Here is a 26,957-nt window from a genome sequence, read left to right on the forward strand (position 1 = left end):
AGGTTAATTGTCCCGAGCCCACATACTACTATACATTGTTTCCAGTGACATCATCAAATATTTTTGACAAATATGTGTATTTTGAGTGCGAAGTGCAAAATTTTAAGCCCCACTAGCAGCACCTGTCATGTAGACTACTGAAGCGTGGCATACATTTTCTGCCCATATAAGGGATTCCGGTTCCTTCGTCAAACTAATAGCAAAATGAACAGGAATGTAAAATGATTGCCTCCAACAACGTCTGAAAATTTTAAGCATTTCCTGGCTTAGCATTTCACCATTTGACACTGATGTCACCTGCTCTGCATTTTCTAGCATAGAGAGATGGCGCCCGTGACACATCTGCACCTAGTTAGCAAGTAATAAATTAGCCCCGTTATATATCTAATATGGTTTCACATATTTAAAGGACGAAACGATTGACAAATAGGAACCAGAAAACCTGTTCAATTTCAACATAGGCAAAAAATAAAAGGAACCGGACATAAAATGGCCTGAAATGACAACACTACTAAGGTGGTCTATTATCCTTTCCTATATGTGGCTGAGCTTACTTTTGCCATCGTACCCCGCAAAGTCACGCTCTGAGTTGCCTTGTGTAAACCTTGTGGTTTATTTCATAAACAATTTCGCAGCCTGTATGAGATTTTCTCCATATAAGACAGAACGGAACCTATCTGGGCTATCGGGCTGCGACTGTCCTGCAAGTAGCTGGGCAAGACTTGAACATCTTCCAGAGACTAACCACCATTGTAGTCTGGACAGAATTATAATAAACTCAAAATAGGCTCAAAATGTTGCCTTATTTGGCAGTCGCCAAAAGAGGGAAATATGAATGCCTCTGGAACCAGATGACAGAAAATGACAACAAGGCCAAAATTACATTCAATTTCTATTTTAATATTGAAATTCTCAGGTGTAAAAAACAGTGAATAAGAAATATTTTTGGGATATAAGACATGAAACACCTGCACAACCCTTGATTTTTTTTTTTTTAGATTTGGTTTCAAACAAGAAAATGAGCCAAGGCAAAAGAAGGCTTTCAAGTTAAAGTATTTTTCTAGATTGCTCAGTAAGACTCTAAGACAGCTGTTGCCATTGTGAAACACTGGTAAATGGCAAAGTGGAGTAGCACAAAAGCAAAACACGCTAAAATAGCAAAGACAAAATAATATTCAATGTAAAGTTGTGTGATGAATAACCACACCACAACATCATCTCCAAGCTCAAAGAACAAAATACACCATCTATTGGGTCCTGTACGGTTCATAAAGCATTACCCAGCTAAGTTTTTGCCCAATTTGTTGGTTTTTAAAGGATTCGCCACTTTGTTGCAATAAGTATGAATAGTTTAGGGACTATTATTTCACATTTATTGTCAGGATGTACTCTTTTAACAGTAACATGGGGATTTGTTTTTACAAAACTGGTCAAATTGTGCTATTCTTGTTAAAAAGCTGACATCACAGCCTTTCAAAATTGGATCTTTGCTGCTAAATGTACTCATCTTCACAGTAAAGGTAATAATACAATAAGTGGTTCACTCACATCAACTTGGAAGTGTGCACATTTACCACATTTAACTTGGGAAATGTCTACATTTACAAACTTTGTGGGAACTCTGTAAATGTGCACATCCACTGGCAAATGTATGTATTACCAGAGCTGGTAATGTATACATTTACTATTTTCCCACATTTAGCGTAACGCACATATTCCACATCATACTTGAGTATCATGACACAGACCATCAAGCCAGCCTTCAAAATAATGCATGAAAATGCATTATTGCATGTACTTTTTTAGCCAAAATAACACAATATGACCAATTTGTTTAGATTGTTTGTAAAGCTTAAATGTTATGCCCAACCATGATTATAGAATCCCTGTAATCCCTGCAATTGGTCTTTATTGAAACAAAGAAGTTCCCAGTAAGATTTTATCACCTTTAATTTCAATAAGATACAAGGTTATCAAGAAACCTGAACAGCGGCGGGAACTCCCTCATCTGCAACACTGTCTCTTCAGAAAGTGCACAATTGTATCAAAACTCTAATGGGTCATTTGAACATTTGGAGGGGGAAACAAACTGTGATTTTCCACAAAAATCCAAGTAAGACAAGTCATATCCAGTTATTTAAGGCTTTTTGAACAGGATTGTTGTCTTTCAACGTAACATGATCAAATATAATCATTTTCATCTGAAAGCAGTTTCAGCTTAGTATGTAGTATACTCTTAAATATTCCTTGATAGTATTATATTGCAAATTTGCAATCTATTATTAGCAATCTATTTTATTTGCAATAAACATTTAAACATCTAATTTCTTTTAAAATGAAATACCAATTATCCCTTTGAGTAAAACATCATGATTTACTAGATTAAATTCAAGACTTTTTAGTCTGTCAAGCACTTGCTCTTTAAATTATGTTTTTTATTTTGAGTTAGAAAACATGTGGCCTGTTTTTTATAGTTTTGAAATGTTAATAGTGATACCTGGTATTAACATGTCAATGCAGAGGGGGAAATTATCACTATATTATACTATATCCTTCACCTCTATACCACAGAAACCAATGTTATTAGGACTTGAATGGTGTTTTATCATAAGACCTGCTGTAGCAACTCTGGTTAATTTTGACTGATATTGTGAAAAAATATGGCATACTCGAAGCTCAAAAAGACAGCACTGAGGTAAGGCAATATTATATGTAGCTAAATATTATAAAGTACCAAAGAAAATATTAGATCGTTTTCACAATGCAAATGAGTTGAGGGCCGAGGGAGGTATAACCATCTAAAACACGCACCCATTTCTTTGCATATAAGATTCACAGTGGCACATATCTCCAGAAAGTAGAGATGCATGAAGCATTAAAGGGAAAAACAGTAATATCTTGGGGGTAATGCAATGCGTTTGAAAAAAGACTGTATCTCACGGGCCTTTGCATCCAGCAAGGGACACAAACACACGTCTTGGTGCAAGTATCCACATGGTATGAAGCCAGATCTACCCCAATGGCATAACGGCTAAAGTGCAGAATTGCAAAAAGTTTGTAGCACACATAAAAGTTCTATCACAATATCTTTTGTGTGATTCTGTCATTTTCCAGGATTAAGTTTGTGAACATCACAGCCTATACCTGCCATCTGTCAGCCTGCTGATAAATTTATGTTAGCTAAATACTTTTTGGGCGTTGCCAAACTAAATAAATACAGATATATATAAATACAAAACTGCTTAGCTAGCTCCACTGTATCTAATATATTTGCTTGGAAAAAACCTTTTCACATGTAGATGTAGTTACAGCAGTTGCTATAAACACAATGTCACTGGCAGGCCCACTGACATGAGTTGCAGTGCAAGTGTGATCCTTTTTTTTCGTTTCTAGTGTTCACACAAACTATGAATTCTAAAATACTCAGAAAGTGATAGTTGCATATTTGGACATTTATGCTGCTACTAGTTGATAAATCATCTGCCTGTAATTATTTGGATTCATTAAAATGAACAAAATTTTGGCAAAGGTTCCACTACCTGTATCACAAATGCTGACATTTACTTTGACATAAAGGTCAGTAACTCTCATTTGTTCTCACAGTGATTCTGGTCTAAATTAGAAGATGCCTTCTGCATGAAACACAATTGGATTCTTTTTTTTTTTCTGTTGGTCTGGTCTGTCCTGTCAATACTTTGCATTTTATATACAGTATGTTGATTTTTGTTAATAAAAAAAGCATGCTATGTATGTAGGATACATACCAGCATAAATCACCTTGCCCAACAGAAGGCTGAGATGAACACTACTGTAAGAACGTAACTGTAAACAAAAACAACTGTTTAACTTATAAAAACAAGAGCACTTTCCAGCCCTGTTAAGGCACAATTCTAAAATGAAACAGGAAGGTCCAGCCATGTTGTTTCTGTGAGTCAAGGATAAAAAATTTAAGACTGCGTCGCTTCTCTCAGTCATAATTCAGTATTCAAAATTCAGTCATAATTATAAGCCTAAATTTCATAACAGCCAACAGCTTGCTTCAACAACAGATACACTACAATGTTGTGTTTGGGCAGAAAAATGCAAATATAGAATACCTAAAGCTAGGTGGCATCTCTGAGTAAAATGTACCTTTCTTCCACTTTTTCTTGCTTAACCCTCACCTTGCTGTGTGTGTCTGTCACAAACATGAGTATACTTCAAACACTGTCCTTTTAAGTTAAGCAGTTATTTTGTTTCATAAGGCTTTTGATCCTACAGGGACAATCACACAATACAACTATTTAAGTCCTGTTGAGTGTGTTGTGTATATATCGTCATCTGGAGGTCATGGCCAGCTCTCAGCGGAGCAGGGACTTTAAGCGGTGGCAGAGGCAGTGAATAGTTTGGGCCTCATAGTTTCCTCAGTGTAGCAGAGTGAGGAGTCCTAGTGGGAGTATAAGGCAAAGGGGCCAAATCCCCAGGACAGAGGAGGCTCTATTCTGCCCTTTTTCTTTCTGAGCACAGGCCTCACCCCTGTACCCACTGTAGCATTGGCACTGGAAGTGTGTGCGGAACCCAGCCAGCTCCCCTTGGCCAGGCAGGCCTGTCACCTTCAACCTGCCACCCTGACTGGTGATGCTATGGGTCAAGGGGCTGAGATGCAGGTACACATCACTGTCTGATATTCTGCGCAGACAGCGGCCATGGGACCTACACAGCGTCCGACTGCACTGCTCTGCTGCCGTGGACACATTGAGCAGGTACCGACCCAGCGGTCCCCGAAGATACTCATTTAGGCTGGAGCAGCTGGCCTAGAGGGAAAGAGAAATGTTAACCCAAAACTTGGGAGCACTAGGCTGTATAGTATTAATAATGAAACAAGCTGGTAAGGTATGGCGCTTACATTGCTGCTTGCATAGGTGGAGTCTCCCCAGAAGATGACACCTGCAGCTCCAAGCGCAACACTCTCCCCAATGGTGGAGACCAGGTCTGTCTGTAATGCATGGACTCACACAGTTCAGTTATGTACCATAGAATGAGTAAAATCTGTACACACAAAGGACTGGTTTTTAGCACAATTCCACGAAGAATGTAGTTTCCTGCCATGTATGTATTTATACTGTGTATACAGTATGTGCAAGTGTCTCACTAGAAAACTGGTGATGGGTGATGTGTGGTAGCCTAGAGACGTAGACCTGACAGTGGGTAAAAGACTCTGGTTAGGACCAGGCAAGATGTGTGGACCACACAGACATATGTAGGCATGTAGGGGTAAGTACTTCTCTTCTTTCTATATTTAGGTTGCTACTCATTGCAATATCTTTGGACACTAAATAAGCCCATATTGCACACACATTAATTGAGAAAACAGTTAATGAATGTAGGCTCTATGCCTTCTGTGCTTGATGAATTGTTACTCTATTTAAAAGATGATGTAGCCAACTAACCTCAGTTAGGAGGGTCATCTCACTGGTATAAGTAGGCCGGGTATAAACAAAAACAGGACGTGCTAGTCCATCCCCAGCAGATGCCAGGCGCATCCCCTCCTTTACTCGGTTACGGACAAAGCGCCGCCCAAACGTCGTAGAGCGTAGTACAGTACCCATGTACACAGACGGGAAGAGTGCAGTGCTTTCCGTCCATAACCATGTAAGTTGGTCATTGCGGGCTACCTCCACATCAGGGCAGCGGCCTGTGTAGTTCTTAAGGCCACTCCTGTAGTCATGGTTGTAACAATCTGGGAACAGGTAGAAACCCCACAATTGATTAGGTCTCAGATTTTTGGCAAGTTTCAGAGTCTCCAGCATGAATTTGCGAGCTGACAGCTCAAATTCCTGCTGTGCAACTTTTCCCACACGTTCCGGGGGCCATTCAGGGTTTTTTTTGGCCACCATTTGGCGTGATTTCTCTCGATACACATCTTTGATATCCCAATTACGGATCCACAGTGGGCGCCACTCCTCCCAGTCAATGACAGCTAGGCCTTTTGCATCTGGCTCACGAATATATCTTTGCACACCTTCAGGCATCTTTTCATAGTGTTGAGTAAGGCTGGCAACCTGTGGAAGGCCTCCATTCACTGCAGTGCCATCACGCTCATAATAGGGATACAGCCCAAGGCGGTCCTTATAGAAAATTGTGAGTTTCTGTTTGACAAAGCCCTCATTGGGGGATGCCACAATCTGAAACTGTTCCAGAGGGAAACGTACACCATGCCTCGGGCCACAGTCCTCTGTTGGGGCATTCCAGGCGAGGAGAACTGGCTTCTGGGAAAACAACGGCCATCTCGTCTGCTTTATCTCTGGTGAACAAAAGACTGTCCAGGGGGTAAACAGAGCCAGAAGCAACCATGGTACTTGGCCAACCTGGGCCAAGGCTGTGTGAAATACAGCCCCCATCTTCACCTTGTCTCACCTTCTCTCCTCTTTCTCTGTAAAAAAAAAAAGAAAAGAAAAAAAGAAAAAAGAAAAATATAGCAGTTTCGTTAAATTCCACTGAAAATAAATTCAGAATAGTTCCAACTATTTTCACAGAGGATTCAGCGATTTGAACAAGTGAATTTATGATCCTAACCCCGGTCCTCTAACCATTAGGCACTGTGACAGCTGTGTACAATATATTTTTAATTACTGAAATCTTTAGGTCGTTTTAGGATAGAGGGAATCAATGACCTCATGACTAAAATGTGACACTGAGTATCTCGGAACTAGAGGAATAGTCAGAAAATAATATAGTTAGTAGGTACATATGAAGGCGACATTCAGTACATCTGAGGATATAGAGGTGTAGATAACTGGCCACCAATACGGTTTCAATTGCAGTCGCCTTCCTGGAACACATATAGCAACTTTAGCGTAACGTTAGGCAACGTGAATCACATTACATTGGGAATTTCAGTTGTGGCAAGTAGGCTAAAAGTTGGTCTGTACGAAGTAAAAAAAAAACTACCGCACCTAGCCATTACAGCTAGGATACTCTCTGCCTTCACAGCTGTAACGTTCCTATATTCACAAGCTAACGTCAGCTCACTTTTCTATTAGAGTCAACGTTAGGTTTAAACCACTGTAGGTTAGCTAGCTAGCTCTCTTCCTGCTATCCAGTCTGACCTGTTCCGATGAGGCTGACACTCAGGACACGGGTTTGTTCCACTCATGTGACTTTCAAATAAACTATGTGAAGAAGGACTTTTCCAGCGCCCTGCCATGTGAAAAATATCATTCTCCGTTCAATCCATATTTAAAGTTTTTTCTAAAGTTAGCCCGGGCTGCCTGAGAGACATGGCAGGGGCGATGAGGAACACAGTGAGCAACAAGAGGTAACTCCAATGAGTTCGCAAGTGGGGGGTCACTGAATATATTATACTCGAAATTTGCCATATTTTGTAATTTATACGAATATAGCCTGTTATTAGACACTTAATTAGAGATTGTATTCAATGAATTACCATTATCGTGAATACCACTGTCATAAATGGGACCGTACTATTACATTCCTATACCACTCTCCCCTAAGCGAAACTGAGCAAATGGGCTGTTCCTCAAGCCTTGCTCGGGACGGGATAGAAGCTGAAGAAGCATTGCACAGATTTCACGTGTAAAACGCCTGCTTATCCACTTACAGTATGTCCAAATTTTTGAGGATTGTTTTCACTCGTCGCCTCTTTACATGCAAATGCGAGTTTCATACATGATGTTATCGACAAGGCAGTCAAATCGCTTTGGTAAGATGGCAGCGTAAAGGTGTATAGGGGTCCTGAGTTCAGTCCATGAATGAATGAATGAATCAACAGGGTGCTGGCCACTCTGGTATGATGCGGGGTGTGTGTTTTTGTGTTTTCCTAGCATGTTTCTTCCTCTTTTTTGTTAAATGGCAGTCGGCAAAATAAATCAGGAAGTGCATTATTCATTATACTGACACCCACTGACTTAACACATGAACTAGGAATTTAAAATATTATCTTAAACAGCATGATATTGTGTCATTCAATTCTGTGTTACCTAGCCTCAAACTCTAGACTATCTTACCCCCATCATCCATAATACAGTCCATAATATCCAGGCAGGCAGGCAACATCTATCACCACTCTCTTTGACTTTCCCAATGCAAAGGAAAATGCAAGGAGAGGCTACTTTATCTCTCTCTCCTTTGTTCTGTTGATTTTAGTTTGAATCTCTTCCAGGTCTTTTCACGATGAAATACTTTCCTCTCACCTTGTCTGTTTTTCTCTTTGGCCTACAAAATCTTTTCATAGTCCCCTTTGTTCACCTACAGTTTCAACAGCAATGCCAACAATCTCAAACATGCATGTTTTTGGTGTTGTTGGAAGGAAAATGCGTTATCTTTCATTTGAACACACAATGTTAGATCGACTATACAGGCTACAGTTGTCACTGGGGCTGGAAGCATCTTCACCCTCTTTATTTGGCCATGCGTATTTCCCGATATCTCACTCAAACATTTAGCCTACTTTGTATTTTCTGTTACTTGTAGTAGACGACCATTTACAAAGTCTCTTGCAGCTTCCTCCAAATTGACTGGCCAGTAAGTAAAATGGCACAGGGAATCTTGTATTTTGCATCTAGCCTGAGAGGAATCACTTCTGTCCAGGCCCGGAGATATTTAGGCCTACAAGCTCTCAGGTAGGACAATTCTGTTATATAGTGAACAAAAGCCTACTCAAGAAGACACTTTGACTGTTGACTAATGCAATGTCATTATGCAAGAAAAAGAATGAAAAAAAAAAGGTTGATGAAACAAGTAGGCTATCATCACTTGACTCCTGATAAAATAATATATAAATATGTAATTTTCAGATGTCTCCAGATTCAATCTCTTACCAGGAACCGATATCTTCCCCTCGGATCTCATAGGATGAAAGTAGTTGAAGCTGTTTGAGTTGTTCAAGGTCTGGATGCATATAGATCAAACTAGTTATTCTACCCCCCGGGGAATAAGATTGTGCTGAAAGGACAGAGGAAATGATTCATTCATTTCTGCTGAAGTCCACCACAGGCTGGAATTTAAATATCTAGGAGACTCCACCTCTGTCTCTAACCTCTATCCTCTCTATCCTCCTCTATCCAACTTGTGCAACAACATAGGACTCTGCCTACTTTCATTCTCACCAGAGGGAGTTTCAAAGAGGGACTGTTTTAGGTACTTTTTATATATTATTTTACTTTTTTGTGGTTTAGTAGTTCACAGTATTGTAGCAGGGTGGGACAGAGAGCGAGAGAGCTCCAGTAAGCCAGATTCAAATCTACACTGTTGTGAGTACATTGTCCATGCAGCAGCCTACTGAGCAGCCAGAACACCCAACTCCAACACACATCCAGCACCCACTAAAATGTTTTACTGAATTTACTAGGGTGCTTTAATACACTGGCCACGCACAACAAGATTACCACTGCTGATGCAGTGTTGCAGGTGGTCTATTGGTACATAAACCATCTGGTCGAATATTGTTAATTTGTTCTGCAGTTGTGCTGAGGTCCACATTATTAGGTCAACTTTTATACACTAAGGCAGGCTTCATGTAGTAACAAAAGCTTCTGGTAACAGTTCATACATCATGGATCACAGTCAATAATACTTGTCAACAGCCAAGAAGGTAAACACTACTTACAGTTGATTCATAGCCTATTGCTGAACTAAGTGGGGTCATCATGAATCTGAAAGTTAATGTTTAAATTACTTAAAAAAGATCCTTTGACAGATCTTTTATTACACTTGTAAGTGGAACCACACAAAGGGTGCTTTTCTTGACAAAATGTTTATTTTCACTGAGTAGCCTATTGTTCACCTCACTGCCCACACCATTATTACCCATTTATTCCAAATTTGCCCTCACACCACTTAGTTAATAGTTTTATCTCTCTGAAGACATAGCATAGAAAGGCTTTCTGCTAGAAAAAACCCTCTCAGAGCATGTTGTTAAACCAAGCTAGGTCACCATAAATACTGACATTTTCTATAGACATGGAACGTCCGACACTTATAGGTTCATAAGAATGTAGAATAATAAATAGACTTAATTTATCATAACAATAAGGTAAAAAGATATGAACGGTTACTGTGAAACATCGTTTTCGAGTACTTTGAATGATTTCATGGTAAAAATTTGACTACACTAGTCAGCAAAACCAGATCAAGGCAGCTTTCCAGGGACAACCCCCCCCCCCTCACTACGGTTCACCTCATTGCCCAGCATATTATTACAACTTAGTGAAAACATACAAAGAGTAATTGTAATTTCATGTCTCCCCTGACTCAGTCCAAAAAGGTACTTGCGTGGGGGAAAAAGGCACTCAAAGCTGTGCAGACTAAGAACATTTCATGAAAGTAATAAAGTGGAGTGGATCTTGGCACAGGCCTTTTTATCCTCTAAGGACGACAATATCACAGATAGCTTTGTAGAAAACCCTTTCCCATGGAGGTTGCACTGAAGACCTTTACAGACCTTCATTTCTCTCTTATCTCCATCCCTCATTAACAGACACACACACAAACACACACACTTTACCTCTCAGCAATGGTTGCCCTTTGCAATTTCCTATGCAGATGGTTCTTTTCATCCCTAGTGGAGGTCAGTATGGTTTCCACTACAGGGGTGAACAGGTCTCGCCAGTTCATTACAGTGATTTTTTTGTATTCCTTTTGCCAAAAGTGGTGAATTCTCAGCTGGTCTGTGGTTTAACAAGAACATTTAACAAATAGTTATTTTTATCTTGCCCGATAAATGTTATACAAAGTCTCGCCCCGGAAAGACGCATTTGACTACGCTGTTGAAAAGAGATTTCCTAAAAATGCTTTACTGCTTACAGTGACAGTGAGGCAAAGACACATCGCTGTACAGCAGACTCAGCACTCAGTCTATGTGCAGACATTTGCTCTGGTAGTGTCCAGTATATTTCAGACACATTCATGCTCTGAACTCCTGTGAAATATGCAACAAAAAAGATAGATTTGAATTACTATATAACATAACATCAGTCAACTTCATGGCATGGTATAACTTCCCAACGATATGGCCAACATAAACTTGTGTAGCACAACATTGAAAAGACCGATTGTGAACATTTCAGATTCATCACAGTTGTAGTTGTAATGTTATTTAATATCAGAGGGGGTTTTAGGGAGGCTGATGGAGAATGTAGGGGAATTTAAGACCCCTTAAATACAAACTGGCAGTGCAGTTTTCTTAAAGTCTGTTTTATAATCTATGCTTGACATATAAAACAGGTAAATTCTAGTGGCAATACAGGGGATGTATCTGCAATTTAAGGGTTCAGATTTATCTTTAAATTCACAGTAAGTAATTTTAGTGTGCGGTTATTAGAGAAAATGGCTATAAAACGTAACCATGGATTTTCTTTGCCCACTGATCTCAAATGCCTGTGTAGCAAACACACGCTTAAAAATGTTCAACTATCCCTCTGATATTCATTTGTATGAAAAAAAAGAGACCATGACACAGTTTAACATTTCAAATTGTAATTAAAAAAACAATGCAATTTGAACAGTTATAATAAATTAAAAGTGAAACATAGTATGCCAAAGCAGCAAAGAAAACAACAGGATCTCTTATTAGACTCACTGCTGCTCTGTACGTGTGGCTCTGAGGTCTGCTCACACCAAGGTAACTCAAGCCAGTCTATCAGACGTTACAATATCACATTAAACCACTTCAGATCTTGTTGGTCACTGATTGTCAACTCCCTAGGGATAAGCAGACCCAGTTTCATGCATATTAAAGCAAGCCAAGATGGTACTGTACAAACAAAATGTGCGTTTAAACTTTCCTGCTCTAAAATCTCTGGATGTAGCCCTGATCTGTGAGGAAGCTCAGTCGTTGGTATTAAACCACTAAAAACTGAGAGAAAAAAATTATTATGATTCAGTGTCCAGTATGAATGGAAATTCCCCCTTGAAGCCAGAATTTAAGATTCAAGACTACTACTATTCTACTCCCCACAGTTACACTTCTTACATTCTCCTTGAACTCCTTCAGTTCAATGAATCATACCAGAAATCAGTCTGCTGCGATACAGCCAGGACTCATTTCACCCATGTCCATACACACACACATACATGCACACAGACCATCAACTGTAAACTGACTGGGTATTGCCAACTTGCTTTTTTTTTATGTCCTTCTAGTCTTTGATGTCTTTGAAAGACCATCAATCCCCATGGCTGACCTATTCTGTGTCTAAATGCACACAAGCCAAAAACAGATCACATGCAGAGGCTCAACACACAATGTATCAGCCTGTACACGTAAGGGCATCAAATATTTCAAGAGATCATGGTGTTTTGCACAAGGGTTCAGGCTTCCAGGGAAACCGCGGGACGGAGTCGACACAGTGGCTAGTCTGAGAATGCTCCTCAGACATCAAACTTCACAGAGGACAACTGGGAAATCTACATGGATGCAAGGGTGGTCCAGCTTTATAATTCCCTGTAAGGACAGCAAAGAGATGAAAATTATTTGGACTGACAACATAGAGGGAAATGTCAGTGGGTAAAGGCCTAGTTCAAGATTGTCATTTAACATTTCCACACCTGAGGTATTAAGTTTTTATGAATCCTCTTCAGCTTGGCTCTTTTCCGTCCGTTCTTTGTCACAATTGTCTCTTCATAGAACTCATGGGCCAAGTCACCGTCCTCGTCAAAGTACAAAGAGCTGCAACAGACAGACAAAAGTTATTTGTATGTACAGAGAGTATACCAGTAGTGCTATGTATCCAAACTGTAATTGGAACTAAGTAGATACTAAAAGTTGCAAAAATTTGCATTTTATATTGTGTTGTGATTTGACCAGCTCACAGTAGACTGAGTCATGTTAGCAGCGAGGCTGTCAACCTAGTGAATATCAAACATGATCTAGGCACATATTCAGTTTTACACGCACTAAAAAGAAAGTTGGTGAATGAAAATAGCCAGTACAATACAAAAAGAAACACACAGCCATGACAAAAATCAGGGTGTTTTCCAGAAACAAGCCCGCTAGAATGGAAAAAAACTGACAAGCAAACTGAAATGTGGGAAACCCTAGCGCTCTCCTCAGCAGTAGCTCTTCAACTGAAGCATGAGCCAGGAAGCTCTTATATTCCAGCTAACAAGGTAGCCTCAGTGGGAAGCCCACAATAGAGGAAAATACAAATAAACGTATTTAAAACAAATATACACTCCGAATCCAGTTAATTAGGTACAGCTCCCCGTTTACTAAGCAGCTTGTTCCAGTGAGTGAGACAGTGTGCAGACAATGTCATTTGGTTAAGTTACTGTTCCACTAAGTGTTTTGAATGGACAAGACACACGATTTAAGTGACTCTGAAAGTAGTATTGTTGTTGGTGCCAAAGCCAGACGAGCTGATTCCAGCATCTCAGACACTGTCACCCTCCTCCACCCTCTAGAGTTTACCCAGAATGGCACCATAAATAAACACCCTCCAGTCAGTGGTCGTCCTGTAGGTGAAAATGCCTCGTTAATGAGAGGTCAGAGTAGAATAGAAAGACTGGTTCGAAAGGGTCTCTGTGTAGGTGTTGCGCACCTGCCCAAGAATCTCAACTGTCTTCACATCTGCTTCCTGTTCCTCTTTTCTTCTATGTTTCGTTTTGGTGTGATATGTTTTTTTTAAGCACTGCCACCCTGTGTACAGGATTTCAACAACATGCTACACGCACATCAACCCTGAAATGTAAAAACTTAAATGTAAGCGGCGCCACATTCTTTACATTTGCGCTTTAAGTTTACATTGCGTTCGACTATAAAATGTGCTTTAGGCTGTTCTGTAGGCAAAAGGGGGTCCTACCTCATACTAGCTATGTGTACACAATAAAGTGGATAATGGTGAATACACATTTATTTATTGCCATGACTAAAAAACACCTAATGAATAAACCAATCCAGTAAACAAAAAATTTTTTTTTTTTAGATGTGAGAAGAGAAATATCAATGCTTGTAAGGATTGTATTGCAGCCGTTGTGTAAGACTGGTAGACTGTCATACATCAGATTTATGTTGAGACTACAGTCTAGCAGTCTTACACAACGGCTGCAATACAATCCTTGGGAAACCTTTGCCATATAAAACATGTGATGATGTCTACATGCTGCCATGGCTATATTTACCTTCGTCTAGTAAACACAAAAGGTGTTGCATTGTGGAAACTTCGGAGTCTTGCCAATGACTGCTCATTTCCATCTTTGGTTGCATCGTCAGCACTACCTGAGCCAGAAAAAGGCCAATATCCTTTGGATTTGGAGCCGCTACCTCCCATCTTCAACTGCGGCACATTATTTTCTTGGTCACAGGACTCCCAGTAGTAGTAGCTTTACTGTGCAAGATGAAATCTGACCTCCAGGATAGGAAACCTATGAAAAGTGACACAGTGGAAGGGATATTTAATAAGTCATTTTATCATGTTTAGTTTTTGATTATTAAGCAAGCAAAACAATTTATTTATTATTATCCCATTTAAGATCAAAGAAAGAAGGCATGGATATCAAGCTGGACTGCGCTGGACTTGAGAAGTAGAAAAGGCCAAATTAGACACATTTATTGCTGTTTTTAAAATATAGATCTTGAGTGAGAGTTAAGTTGCCACAGCAAAAATTATTATCTTATTGATATATTGAAAAGCCAACAAATGGAATACATCATTAAAACCAATACAGGGGGTCCCATTTACTTGAAAACCATTTTTTCCTGGAACATCACAATTACATTCGACCTTCAATGCCCAAAAGAACTGTAGATGACATTCTGAGACTATTCTAATTCTGTGTTGTTACACCCGTTTCTAACCACATAAAACCCTAAACCCTTTTTACGAATAGTATTAGGAGCAGTTGTTGCTTAACGCTCAGGCTGAAGTGTAAAGGCTGGACTAAAGGTCCAGTCCAGCTGTATTTTGAGCGATATGCCCTTTAAGGCAATAGCAACGTGCTAACGTTAGCTAACGGTAACGTCAGCAGCCAAGAAAGCTGACAGGCAAGTTTGTGATACGCTGACATAAAGTTAACGGTAACTAGCTAATGCAGTTAGCACAGATGTTAAATAATGATAAATCAGAGCAACAAAACAGGAAAGATTCATGTAATTTAAACGGAACAGTTTGCTACCTAACTGTGCTCGGAAACGTAGCTAACGCTCTCTCCAGACTAACCTGACCGTGCAAATTCAAAGATGAGCTCACAAATCATGGTTTCCTTAGCATCAATAACTAATTAAACTGATTGGTTAGCAAGTTATGCAAGGTTGGAACATTACCATAACCGCGTTTGTATTGTATGTTGTTATTGTATGCTAAGTTACACTGCCTGGCTGCACTGTCATGAAACTAGCTTGCTAGCTAGCTAACAGTTAAGTTACTAGCATTAGCCAGGTCAAAATATTTCTGCTCATCTGGTTAGCCAAGGAAACGTTTGCTATCGTTACCAAAGTTAGCTGGCTTGATAATTGACTGGTGTGACAAACAGCTTGGTTGAAGACATACCCAAAAAGGCTTTTAATCTGTTGTCAGTTCGTACGTAGGTATGAATTATTCTCTGATGATCTTAGCTTGTTGGGTTGCTAATTTGCCACAGGAGAGACCTCAGGAAAACACAAACAGCTAACTATCCCTGTGCTATGGATGGTGTTCTTCTTCCATTTTCTTTCTCACGGTTGATAAGCAACTGCATGGTGCACTGTCGCCACCAAATGGACTGGAGTGTGAATTTGGCGAGATGTAATACTCATATATGATTAAATTATTACTTATATATTTTAAAAAGATAATTGCTTCTAATCAGCTGTAACGTGTTTAGGAATTGGAACAAAACATTATACTGTAACACTGATAACATTAAGTTCTTCCTGTTATTTTTCATATAACTCAAGACCATGGATGTATTGAACTCAATACCCTTTCCCCTTAGGCTTAGTTCACCTACTTTATCCACAATGTGGACCAGAATTCATCCGCTAACCCTAACCGTCTAATACACACTCCTGTGCTGCTTAAAATTCAAATAACCAAAACACACTTCAAATGACTTCAAATGATTTATTATTATCAATTCATTAGACAATTAGAATATAAACGCACAGTCCAACTTCTCCCAACTTATTTCACAGGTTCATTAAAGTGCCAAAATTTGAAAACAAAGTGGACTTCACAAATTTGAACGAATCTCAATAGTCTGACAAGAGACATCTAAATATAATTGTGTAAATGACCAGCAAGACTCAAATCCGTTGACTCTTGATAACTAACTTTATAAATAATCTGGTCGAGCAGCATGATTTTTCCACAGAGAAAACTGCATCCAATTAAGTCTAAAAATTAATACCCAAACATTTCTGTCCGTTCAGTGCTTCACAACAGTGACAATGCACACACAATAATAGTAGGGTCTAGGCCTTTAGATAGTTCAGTCTAACAGCACTAAGCTCGTCCCTGCTTCATTAGGTCCTTTTTATCAAGACAACATCAATATCTGAGCTCTTTCCTTCCCTTTCTAGTGCTGTGAATTTGTTTATTGATCCATGTTGCTCATTAAAGCAGCAGAGGGTTGTACTTCATGTTTCTGTTAAGTTGAACTAGTTGAATGTTTCTGGCTCCAGACAAACTCAACCAGGGGCAGTAATGCTTGCCATGGCCTGCTTCATCTTGTCTCTAGCAAGAGCATAGCGCTTCACTATTTGTCGGACGTGCTCTTCTTCCTCGCGCTGCAGGATTCGCAGAAAGTTGCACAACTCAGGAAGGCTAAATGCGTCCCACTGTGGGAGAGAAAAATTTCAAATTACACACATTTTCATATTCCCTTCTTTAATGGCTTTGTCAGCGAACATGAACAGGCATATAATATGAGCGCATTCCCTGAGCCAAACGTTTTAAATATGAAAACTTACATTTACATCCCCTGTTTCATTCTCTTTCAAAACCAGACCCAGGACTTTTTCACTGGGGCCAGCACACAGGCGTAGGTGGAGGGGACGCTCATCATCAGACAGTTTACGCAGGTATACTGAGGGAAAAAAGTAGTAGTTGAGTATTTAATACTTCGTATTAAATGAAGACTAATTTCCCATCATTTCTCATCCAATACTATTTTGTATTACAGTAATTCTACAACATTCGTGGCTCTACCTTGATTGTGTCGTTCAACGCGTTCAAACAGGGCGAACTTTGCCGGGTTGTCCACCACGGTGAACTTGTTGAGCAAGGCTTGTATGACTTCGCGTGCCCGTGTTCGGGAGCTTATATGCAGGTGCTTGGCAGTGTCTTTGGGGAGGTAGAAAGACGTCCGGCGTTTCATCCCAGGCTCCTGTTGACCTCCTTCCTGTGTCAAGGACAGTTTCTTAGGAGGTGGGAGGGAGATGGGTCGAAGTAACTGAAACTGGACCTTGATGAAACCAGTGTATGATCCATCTTTACTCTGCAAGGAAGACGGATATATATCATAAGATTGTGAGTGAAATGTTTTCACGCAATATCAAGATAGACTGAATACTCAAATACAAAAGCAATACTAATACTACTAAAATACAAAATTAAAAGACTAATTTTGTGCCTGCCTGAATGTTCAGAGAAAAAAGTTAGGATTACTCACAACCACCATATAGTGATTGCTGTTGATCTGAGCATTATACTCCTTAACCTTCTGCTGAATGTCACCAACAGTCAACTCTTGTTTCCCCCAATCAATTTGTTCATCCTGAAAAAGAGAGCAGATACAATGCAGCAAATAGGCCACATGATGTCAGCAGAGAACTTGTCTTTAAAGCAGAGCTTACAGAGGATATGATCCAAGAGATAGTGGCAGTGAACTGAAGAACAGAGACAAAAATCAATTCAAGTTATCTGTGTTTACAGAATGAAGACATGCACGATTCAATATCATAAATCAAACAGAAAGTGGCTTTTATCCCTGCAGGATTGATGAACTGTGCCACAGCCTCACCGTTAACCTTTTGGCTTTGTGAAAGAAAGATGTATGTGCGGTGAAAAACTGTTCCAGCACTGAGCCCACATCCTCCTGACTACAGAGAGCGCCGCTTGCTGTGCTTCCCCAGGTCATCTCAGAGCTTCAGGTGAGTGGGAATACCAGCAGTCCTCTTCAGATTATTGTCACTATTAATCGTCTTCCATGATATCCCATCAGCAGCACTGCTCTCTTCTGTCTCTCTTCTCTCACTGTTGAAAACTAATTGTAGAAACAGCTCTTGGGACCTGGGTATGCCCACTGGCCCCTCCCTGCCAATAAAACCTCACAAAGGTGTCTAACGGGCCAACCCACTCCCTTTATGATCAACTCAAATCTTTCCTTTTTGTTGCACAAAACCTGGTCTTATTCTAAGAGCCAAACTTTGTTCTGACGCTGTTTTTGTTGTATGTGTGAAGACGGTTTAAAAACTGATGTACATGTTGACTGAATTATTTGATAAGTTTGATATTTGGCCCATGGGCCTCGGCAGTGTCAGGCAGCGTGGCTCTGAAATACAGACAGCTGTTTTATTGTGCAGTTGTTAAGTAATCCCCTCCCTTCAGCGCTCTCCTAAATGACTATCATATAGATGCCTTGACAAGCGAGGAGGTAATAAAACCAGTATCTTTGTGGACATATGGCACATGGACACTCAGTGGACAGCAGTGGACAATCTGCTAGCCTCCATCTGCTTTCACCTACCCACCCACACAAAATAAACAGAAGTGGACGGGGCCAGCATAGTATGGGTACTGTGAGTGTGTGTGAGCGTGTGTGAGAGAGAGAGGGGGAGAGAGAGAGAGAGAGAGAGAGGGAGAGGGAGAGAGAGAGACAGAGACAGAGGTAACACTCTACAAAGTGAAAGGGACAATGATGCTCATTTTGTTCAAATTGATTTCAGTTTCATGACTGGCCTCTAGAGCAATAGGATAGCCCCATTTAAAAAAAAAAAAAGAAAAAAAAAGTCAGTGCTTTATTGAAGAGCTTCAACCATAAAAACTATGTAGATTCACAATTTTCTAACTTCCTATGGTGTCTCTCTTGTAGAATGAAATATAAAATAATGGTTGCTTAACATTTGAATTTGTTGTATTGTAAATTCTCTCCTATCAATCTTTTAAAAAATAATAAACCAATTCCAGAAAGTCAGCCTTGCCTCCTATACAAAAGCGCCATTGTTAAAATTGTTAAAAAAGAAGTTAATTCCTTTGTTGCTCTCATCATGCTCCTTACCACATTTGTGTCTGTCTCGATGGTGTCCTCAGGGAAATCTGCCTGGTCTGTTAATAGACTTCCATCTGTGCTGCAATCCAACTGGATGAATGGTCGGCAGCGGTAGTGACAGGTATATCTGCAGTCTGAGAGAGAGAGAGAGAGAAAGAGAGGGGGGGGGGGGGGGACAGAGAGAGCATTCAACATTAGAGGGTGTATATTTTGCACTCTGTTTTGCTTTGGCTAGTGGTCAACACTTGGTGTGTAGAGCCCTCTGCTGTGGATTTTGTTCAGCAAACAGTCGCTGTGCTGAAAACATCACCTATTCTAAAACCAAAAACACATGAAGCTAGATACATTATCTATATATAAGCAAGATACCAAGTTACAATTCTATATTATGGGCAAGATGGGGCTTATAATGTCTCTCGTTTACAAGATGATAATTGCTCATGTTAGAGATTTAATAGGAGAGACTTGAGGTTGATTCTAGACTATTCGTCTTTCAATCACCTGTTTAGCTCTCATACAGCAGTTCACTTATTTGTTGAATTGGTATAAATGGGCCCCTAACATACCACAGAAATGCCTGAAGTCAAATGATATGGGGGAACAGAACTATTCCCATGCCCTAGCTGCCCCACCAGTCTACAACATGAAGCTTCCCAGAGCTTCCTACAGATTGGGTCGTAGTCTGTGATAAACGTTTCTCCTGCCTGGAAAAAATAACACAAGCAGTGCTGCACTCTAGAGATGTTGGAATTTAAAAACGTGATGACTATATCATTAACATTGAGCTCTGTAAGCTTTGGATGGGCAAGTACTCAATTACTATGAGGTTACAAAGCAGATTTGAGCTTTAATTTGAGGGTATTTTCAGCCATTCTCATTAGTTTAATGGTTTTATCTCTATACCGGTTTTCCTTTTTTGGGGAAGTTAGTAGTGACAAACAACCATTATGGTTTATAATGTCTGTTTTTTAATGTCTTTTGCAGGAGCATGATGATTTGAAGCCAGGTAATACATGTCTATTTCATCCTGTCTCATGCAATGCAGATTTGGCAGTCAGTTGATTTTCTTTGTTTATTAGGTCAATCCATACACTGAAAAAAAACACACACACACACACACACACACACACACACACAAACCAAAGTTGAACAAATTTATACTGATCCACACGCCGATGATACTCACTGCCGCAGCGTAAACTCTGTTTATAGAGACCCCAGATGAAGTCTCCACACAGGTCACACCAGGTCAGATGGGTGTGGCTGCAAGGCTGGAAGTCGTGTCCCTCACCGCCGTCCCCTGGGTGGAACAAGGGTCCCTCAAGGGTGACGCTGTCTCCCACCAGACGGACCACATGGAAATGGCCGGGTTGCCCTGGGTTTAGGGGTGGCGGGGCTATGTGGGCCTCTGGGGCCGCTGGGGCCGCCAACTCAATACGGTCATTCACACTGAGGTCCTTCAGCTCAATCAGCTCACATTTAGACATCTTGTCCCTGACACAGAGACTGACATGTCAGGTGAGCGCTCACTGTCCGGTCCCAGGAAGAGAACTCACTAGCATTAATCTGTGCACCTCCACATCCTTAATGAGTCAGATAATGATGAAATGCTGCCATACACAGGCCAAAAAAAGCATCGGCTCAGTTTCTCGATTCAGTCCATGTCCAAGGTTGGTGTGTGGTGTGGAGGAGCAGGTTGGTGTGTGGTGTGGAGGAACAGGTGGCCACACAGTCCGCAGTAGCTGTAACACAGACATTGTTTCCAAATCACACAACGCTTACTAGCTTTGTGCTTCATCAAAACACTCTAATACATTAAATCTGACATCTTTAAATTAGTTTCAATTCAATCAACAGAAATGTATGAAATCTATGTCTCTGTTATCTTATGGCATGGGCGGCCTTCGCAAATGGAATCAAAACAAAAGATTAAGCTTTGTTATTTGATGCCAGTATTCATAAGATTATATTAAAATGTGGGACAAGATGAGTAGTTTAATCCTGCACAAGCTGGGAGAGATCATATTGCTTTTATATGAGTGGCAGTGGGAAAAAAAAACTGTATAATTCTGGCAAAAGGAGCTTTCATACAGTCAATCAATATTAGGCCAATTCATTCATTAAATTCAGAAAGTGTCTGGAACTAACTCAGACAACTCAAAAATATAGATGAGAGCATTCTGTATCATAACGGCTTGAAGTTTTTACATGTTTTAAATTATTGTATTGAAATTTAGGGGTGGGGTGGGGGTAAAAGCACAGTTTTGTGAACTGTAAAACTGTAAACATATCTCTTAAATGTCAGTAGGAGTCTTATGGATAAATGCAGGGCAACATGTTCTCAGGTGCATCTGAAACTTTGTCTCATTAGTTGTCCTGTGGAGCTGCATTGTGACTTGAATATGAACAACGCATGGGCTCCGTCTGCCAAGTGGGTCACTGCACGGCGCAATTATTCACACAGGGCAACAAGGGTACATTGTGACCAGGATCACCAAAATAGTCCCTATTTTGCTGCTTTTATCATACCATGAGTTATCTTCACGCTGTTGGCTTGGCCTATACGATCAAAGTAGTACATCATCCTTAATTTGTAATTTATTGCAACATGTAGGCTATCAGAGTCTCTATACGGGACAGACAAGTTAATCCTGTAGTCTACAACGGGACCAGAAACTCACTGACACCCGAAAACACATATTCTGATTTGCTGACGTAAAATGCGTTAAAATGACCTTACCTCATTTAATTCCTCATCACCACTTTATCGTAGATGAAATTTGGAGAGAGAAAGCAGTTTGTCGTTGAAATAACACCGAGTCCTCGGTCTCCCGACGCACGCACCTCAATTCGCGCATGCACATTGTGACCGTGGGATTACCCTCTAATCCCGTGTGTTTATTAACCATCCTGGGAGCGGCATGAAGGAATCTGTGCTACATCAAAAATGTTGTGGTAAATAAAAAGGTGGGTAAACTATGACCTCCAGTCGGTGATCATAAGGCAAAAGAACACCAACAAAAATCTATATTTTCAGAAAACGTTTTTCCTTAATAATTAAAATGGGTTTGATAGGCTACTACTTAAGTATGCTATTAATTTATTTTATAATTTATGTAATCTTAAAACGTGGGTTGCCTTTTATTACCTTAAATATTTTGTGCATATTCCAAAATTTACTCCAAGAAGGGAAACATGACTTTTGTATAAATTACTATTCACGTTGATGGTCTCTATATTTGGTGGGATCAGCAAGACGTTTCTATTTCAAAACTCTAGGATATATCCATTCTGCAAAAAAAAAAAAAAACTTCTAAAAAATCCTGCAGTTCATTTAATATCCAAATTATAGAGAATCTAGTCTGTAAAATTGGTCATTTTGTCAACCAAGGATTTCATTTAGCTACCCACTGTCATACCATGTGTTCATTATTGCCACTATTGATCAGTAGGAGTAAGAGTCACTTTTTTCAAATGGTGGATATCTCATTTTGGACTGAATAGACTCTTCAATGTTTAATTAAGGGCCATTTGGAAATCACTCTGGAGGAAAAAGCCTCTAGGCTCAAATATGGTGGCCTGATGAAGGATTTGTTCTGTAATCTCTCTCTCAAATGAGACACACCAACGGATTTCTCTGACAGACAAAAAACAGAATATCATGAGGCTTCATAATGAGCATCTCTCCTTCATTTCCTTACATGACTTCATCCAGTCTTTAGGCCGATATATCTATAGCAAGAGGATACCAAGTTCTCACAAAGGAAGGGAGGGAATGTAAAGGACAAGATAAGAGTGAGTAAATCTAAAAGCTTGACCTTTGACCAAGGGTCATGGTGGAACAATTATCTGTCCTGGAAACACTACTACTAATGCTACTGCTAATAATAATAATAAATTTAGCTGCAAGCAGCAATTGTATGGGGTCCGAGCAGTTTTATTAAGATGGCTAAAAATGGCTTTGTCAGGTTCATTGGTTAATGGCCTGTTTATAGTACGTTTATGTATCTGTGTCTCTTTAAGCTGCATAATTATCTCTTTTGGTGTCGACAGGTCAAAAAGTGACGAAGTCTACTTGAAAATACAGTTGTTGTTTTTTTAAATAAAATAAAAATCCATCATGATAGACTTGGGTGGTCCTGTGGAGCTGACATAGCTGGATATGTGTAGCCTAAGTTTCATGTTAATCAGACTTACAAAGTAGGTAGGAGTTATGGCTTAATATGTAGTTTGTCAGTTTTTGACCAGTGGAGCACCACAAATGGCCATAATATATTTATCTGAATCTGAGTAACAAAATCTTATGAAAGACTTATTAAGATCTTTTAAAGAGAAAAAAGTTGAAATGGTGCAAAATCCAATATGGTGGACTTGGGTGTTCCCACGGGCAAAGTTAGAGTACAACCTGGCTGCATACAGTATATCCAGAGTGGTGTGGGAGTTATGGCCTTTTAAAGCTGAAAATGTTTAATATTTTACTATAGCTCCACCATCTGGCCAACATTAGTGGTTGGCCTTGCCTGAATAGTAGGTCATTTACTATGGGAATCCACCTGCCAAGTTTGTCTGCTCTGGGACTTAAAGTTTCTGAGCTGCATGTGAACAGTTTTGACAGAGAAAAATGAACAAAGAAACAATGTAACAATCTAAACAAACACAGTAATTAAGAATTCAAGCTACTTAGCAACCTTCAAGCCAGGAATACAATGTGCTCTCCAGGAAACAATAAACGGAAACAAAGAAAAACATCAACGGCAATGATGAAAATAAAATGAGGACATAATGAAACGAGTTGATAAAATGAAAATCTTAAATAATCTAAAAAGGAATTCTATAAAAATAGGTTGTAAAAAGAACAGTCATGAGGCAAATTTTTTTTTGTTGAAATATTCTAAAGGAAACTGCCAACTGAAGTGCACACTGTGCTGTAGCTCTATTATTAGACTTCTTTTTGTGAGTAAAATTAAGAAGGAAGAGACCCTGTGGCACTCTGTTTGGTGGGCTTAATTTGCCTACATTATAATGTGTGTGTGTGTGAGAGAGAGGGAGAGAGAGAGAGAGAGAGAGAGAGAGAGAGAGAGAGAGAGAGAGAGAGAGAGAGAGAGCAAGGGATGTCCTGAATGAGTGCATGCTGTTGTTTTCTTGCCTATATGCCTGGTCAGTAGGCCCTGCAGAGTCACAAGCTTATTAGGGAGGAATTGGAGCACAATAACCAGTGAACAGTGTTGAGCACTGAGTGCCCATTGAGTTGTTGGATCTGGAATGGGAGGCATTACTCTGAGACATCACATACATACCAGTCCTGCACAGACAGACCGCATGCGCAGAACTGGTCTTATGGGATTCTACAACTTTAGTCTTAAGTCATCATTCATATTTTGGTAGTTTTTGACTGGCTCTATAATCTTGAGAGTTACCCTTAAAATTAAATCTAGGTTTATATCTGTTGTTTTCAGATTGAGATATGGTTAACTATGTGTTTCAACTAATAACTGCATTTTGTTAAATTTAAATCTTAGATTTTTTGTTTTTTACTAATTAATTCGTTTTAGCCAACTAGTTTATGTAGGCAACTGCACACTACATTTTTGATTAAAAGTTATAGCAAGAGCATACAATTTAGCAATCTTTCCACCCCAACAAACCCCCCTCCACTCCATTTCACTCCACTCCACTCCCCACACCATTTACTCAAATGTCCTCTTAAGTGTTAAACCATGTTGCAAGATTTTATAATAAGCTACCAGAAATTAAGACCAGCGACACTGAAACATTTTTCTTTAGGACAATGGGATACTTTTTTTGAATTATGACTTTTTAAGAGAACCATTTCTATCATTACTATATAGCCCTTTATTGTATGACTGTGCTTTTTTGACAAAACAATTCTGACCCTCAATATAGTAATAATTAACGAAAGCTTACAGCCTTTCTCTTGCAATGTATGTTATTGTTTTCCTACACCACACTAAGGTATGTTAAATATGTTACATAGACAACATATGGGGTTACTTATGCCTACAGCTTCAGTAACGTTATAAAAACTTCTTTTCCCAAAATGCACCTGGGGAAAAGGAGGAAGCGTCCACGTCAAACACAAGCAAGCTGATACAGAACAGTTATTTCTCGTTTCGTAAAGCTACTCTCTGTTAAACAAAGTCACCAATGTAGGCGTAAGCTTGTTCTTCTTGTACCGCGGGTCTTCTAAAACCTGAAGGACTCCAGCAGGTGGAGGAGGTAGGCAGCTCATTGACTTCACCATCAGTTCCGCTCATCTAATCGAGATTGGCTGTAAGTTAACTTAAAGTTCATTTCAGGTGACAAACTGTGTGTGCTGGTTGCGGGTCGGCTACCTGGGTGCCGCACAAGTCGTGTTGAAGATGGTTCACGGCAGCGGGACTGAAACCGAGCCTCGGGTCTACGGCTATGCCAGGACGGCGTGCGCAGTCCTGACCCATTTCGTCTGCATTGTCTTTACGGTGTTAGTTGCAGTTCTGTCACGGCCGGGGACAAGTGAGTGTTCATACTGCCCTCGTTTAAAAACAGACTCACAGTGTCCTTCTTTGCCTACTGACTGCTAATTTGATTTTATCCGTTTTATTTTAGGTTTGTTTTCCTGGCACCCTTTCCTCATGACACTAGCTGTAAGTTGCAAAACATTTGAAGTTTTTAGCAAAAGGGACAAACATAGCAAATTATCTTTGGCTATGGATGTTATGATATGTGACATCAGACTATTTTCTTTAAAATGTTCTATGTCTATGCATCTGTCCCTACTCAAACATTGAAGTGAAAATTCTCAATAAATCTCATCAACAGTAAACACCTGAAAGCAGTTCAGTCAAATCCTCTCATCTTCATTTTCTTTTCCACCAGTTCTTCCTCTTCATGACAGAGGCCATCCTCCTCTTCTCTCCCCACGGCTCCCCCATCAAGAGGTTTCCACACAAGACCAAGGGGCGCGTTCACTGGGTGCTGCAGTGCCTGTGTGTCTGCTGCGCCGCCCTGGGCCTGGCAGCCATCACCTACAACAAGCACCTGAACGGTAAACCCCACTTCACCTCGTGGCACGGTCTGGTGGGCCTGGTGACGGTGTGTGTTGTCGGGGTGCAGTCGCTGGCAGCCGTGCCCCTGATCTATCACTCTCTGGCCAAAGGCTGGTCCCTGGCCAAGCTGAAGCGCTACCACGCGGCGTCTGGACTCGTCACGTACCTGCTGGGCAGCGCCAGCCTCCTCCTGGGCCTCTGCTCTGCCTGGTTCACCGCATCTGTCAGGGAGCACACCTGGTACCTGTCAGCGCTCTGCCCGGCTCTTACTGCCTTCGTTATAATGAGTCAAGTGACCAATGCTTACATGGCTAAAAAACGCCTGCAGTCCTGACAAAGGCCACTATATCAATATGACAAAAAGCGTAACATTTTATATATATATATTTTAAGATATAAAGCCATAATTTTTCTACATAACTGGTGCCATGACTGAATTTGAATATGGGACCTACACTATGTACTTTTCTAATGATTACCAGAGATTTATTTTCCAGTCACATGTAGTCAGTTTGATTTGCATGAAAGTCTGTCATCACCCAAGAAGCAATCATTTTTATTTTGTTTTTTTTTGTACCTATGTAAGGAATTCATGTATCTCAGGTTGCCATTTTCTTACTGATGCTGCTGTCTGATTATTGATTTAGCTATGCGTTTGATTTCCCAATGAATAAATATGTTAAACGAAGATATGTGCTATAGTAAAAGTGTCTGCAAAGTATTCAC

The 26,957-nt window shown here is 40.1% G+C and overlaps 4 protein-coding genes across 7 annotated transcripts; 1 reads left to right on the forward strand and 3 right to left on the reverse strand.

The window, feature by feature from the left end:
• Positions 1-917: 917 nt before the first annotated feature.
• On the reverse strand, positions 918-7,238 carry hyal2b (hyaluronidase 2b). 2 transcript variants are annotated; one of them, XM_071532107.1, is made up of 4 exons: positions 7,089-7,238; positions 5,430-6,412; positions 4,886-4,975; positions 918-4,793 (listed from the first exon to the last, which is right to left on the reverse strand). In XM_071532107.1, exons 2-4 carry the CDS (start codon positions 6,378-6,380, stop codon positions 4,404-4,406), a joined length of 1,431 nt encoding a protein of 476 aa, XP_071388208.1. In that variant the 5' UTR covers positions 6,381-6,412; positions 7,089-7,238; the 3' UTR covers positions 918-4,403. The 2 variants fall into 2 exon arrangements, with proteins under 2 accessions (XP_071388208.1, XP_071388209.1); XM_071532108.1 differs by lacking the exon at positions 7,089-7,238 and having other exon boundaries at positions 5,430-6,541.
• A 4,233-nt stretch (positions 7,239-11,471) lies between these two features.
• On the reverse strand, positions 11,472-15,627 carry tusc2b (tumor suppressor 2, mitochondrial calcium regulator b). The gene is made up of 4 exons (XM_071532128.1): positions 15,486-15,627; positions 14,119-14,361; positions 12,547-12,667; positions 11,472-12,442 (listed from the first exon to the last, which is right to left on the reverse strand). Exons 2-4 carry the CDS (start codon positions 14,265-14,267, stop codon positions 12,377-12,379), a joined length of 336 nt encoding a protein of 111 aa, XP_071388229.1. The 5' UTR covers positions 14,268-14,361; positions 15,486-15,627; the 3' UTR covers positions 11,472-12,376.
• A 976-nt stretch (positions 15,628-16,603) lies between these two features.
• On the reverse strand, positions 16,604-20,672 carry rassf1 (Ras association domain family member 1). Of its 3 annotated transcripts, XM_071532131.1 has the most exons (7): positions 20,372-20,672; positions 19,177-19,319; positions 18,145-18,159; positions 17,587-17,691; positions 17,124-17,412; positions 16,886-17,001; positions 16,604-16,753 (listed from the first exon to the last, which is right to left on the reverse strand). In XM_071532131.1, the coding sequence occupies exons 1-7, from the start codon at positions 20,670-20,672 to the stop codon at positions 16,604-16,606; spliced, it is 1,119 nt and encodes a 372-aa protein (XP_071388232.1). The 3 variants fall into 3 exon arrangements, with proteins under 3 accessions (XP_071388232.1, XP_071388231.1, XP_071388233.1); XM_071532130.1 differs by lacking the exon at positions 18,145-18,159 and having other exon boundaries at positions 19,195-19,319; XM_071532132.1 differs by lacking the exons at positions 18,145-18,159; positions 19,177-19,319; positions 20,372-20,672 and adding an exon at positions 17,938-18,054.
• Positions 20,673-25,337: 4,665 nt separating this feature from the next.
• cyb561d2 (cytochrome b561 family, member D2) lies at positions 25,338-26,854 on the forward strand. Its single transcript, XM_071532133.1, has 4 exons — positions 25,338-25,422; positions 25,503-25,698; positions 25,792-25,829; positions 26,062-26,854. The coding sequence occupies exons 2-4, from the start codon at positions 25,566-25,568 to the stop codon at positions 26,563-26,565; spliced, it is 675 nt and encodes a 224-aa protein (XP_071388234.1). The 5' UTR covers positions 25,338-25,422; positions 25,503-25,565; the 3' UTR covers positions 26,566-26,854.
• Positions 26,855-26,957: the final 103 nt, after the last annotated feature.

This window comes from Centroberyx affinis, unplaced genomic scaffold, assembly GCF_046629955.1.
Source record: "Centroberyx affinis isolate AG114_WGS23_722 - 3 ecotype Tasmania unplaced genomic scaffold, CSIRO-AGI_Caff_v1 ptg002163l_1, whole genome shotgun sequence".
NCBI classification, from domain to species: Eukaryota; Metazoa; Chordata; class Actinopteri; order Beryciformes; family Berycidae; genus Centroberyx; species Centroberyx affinis.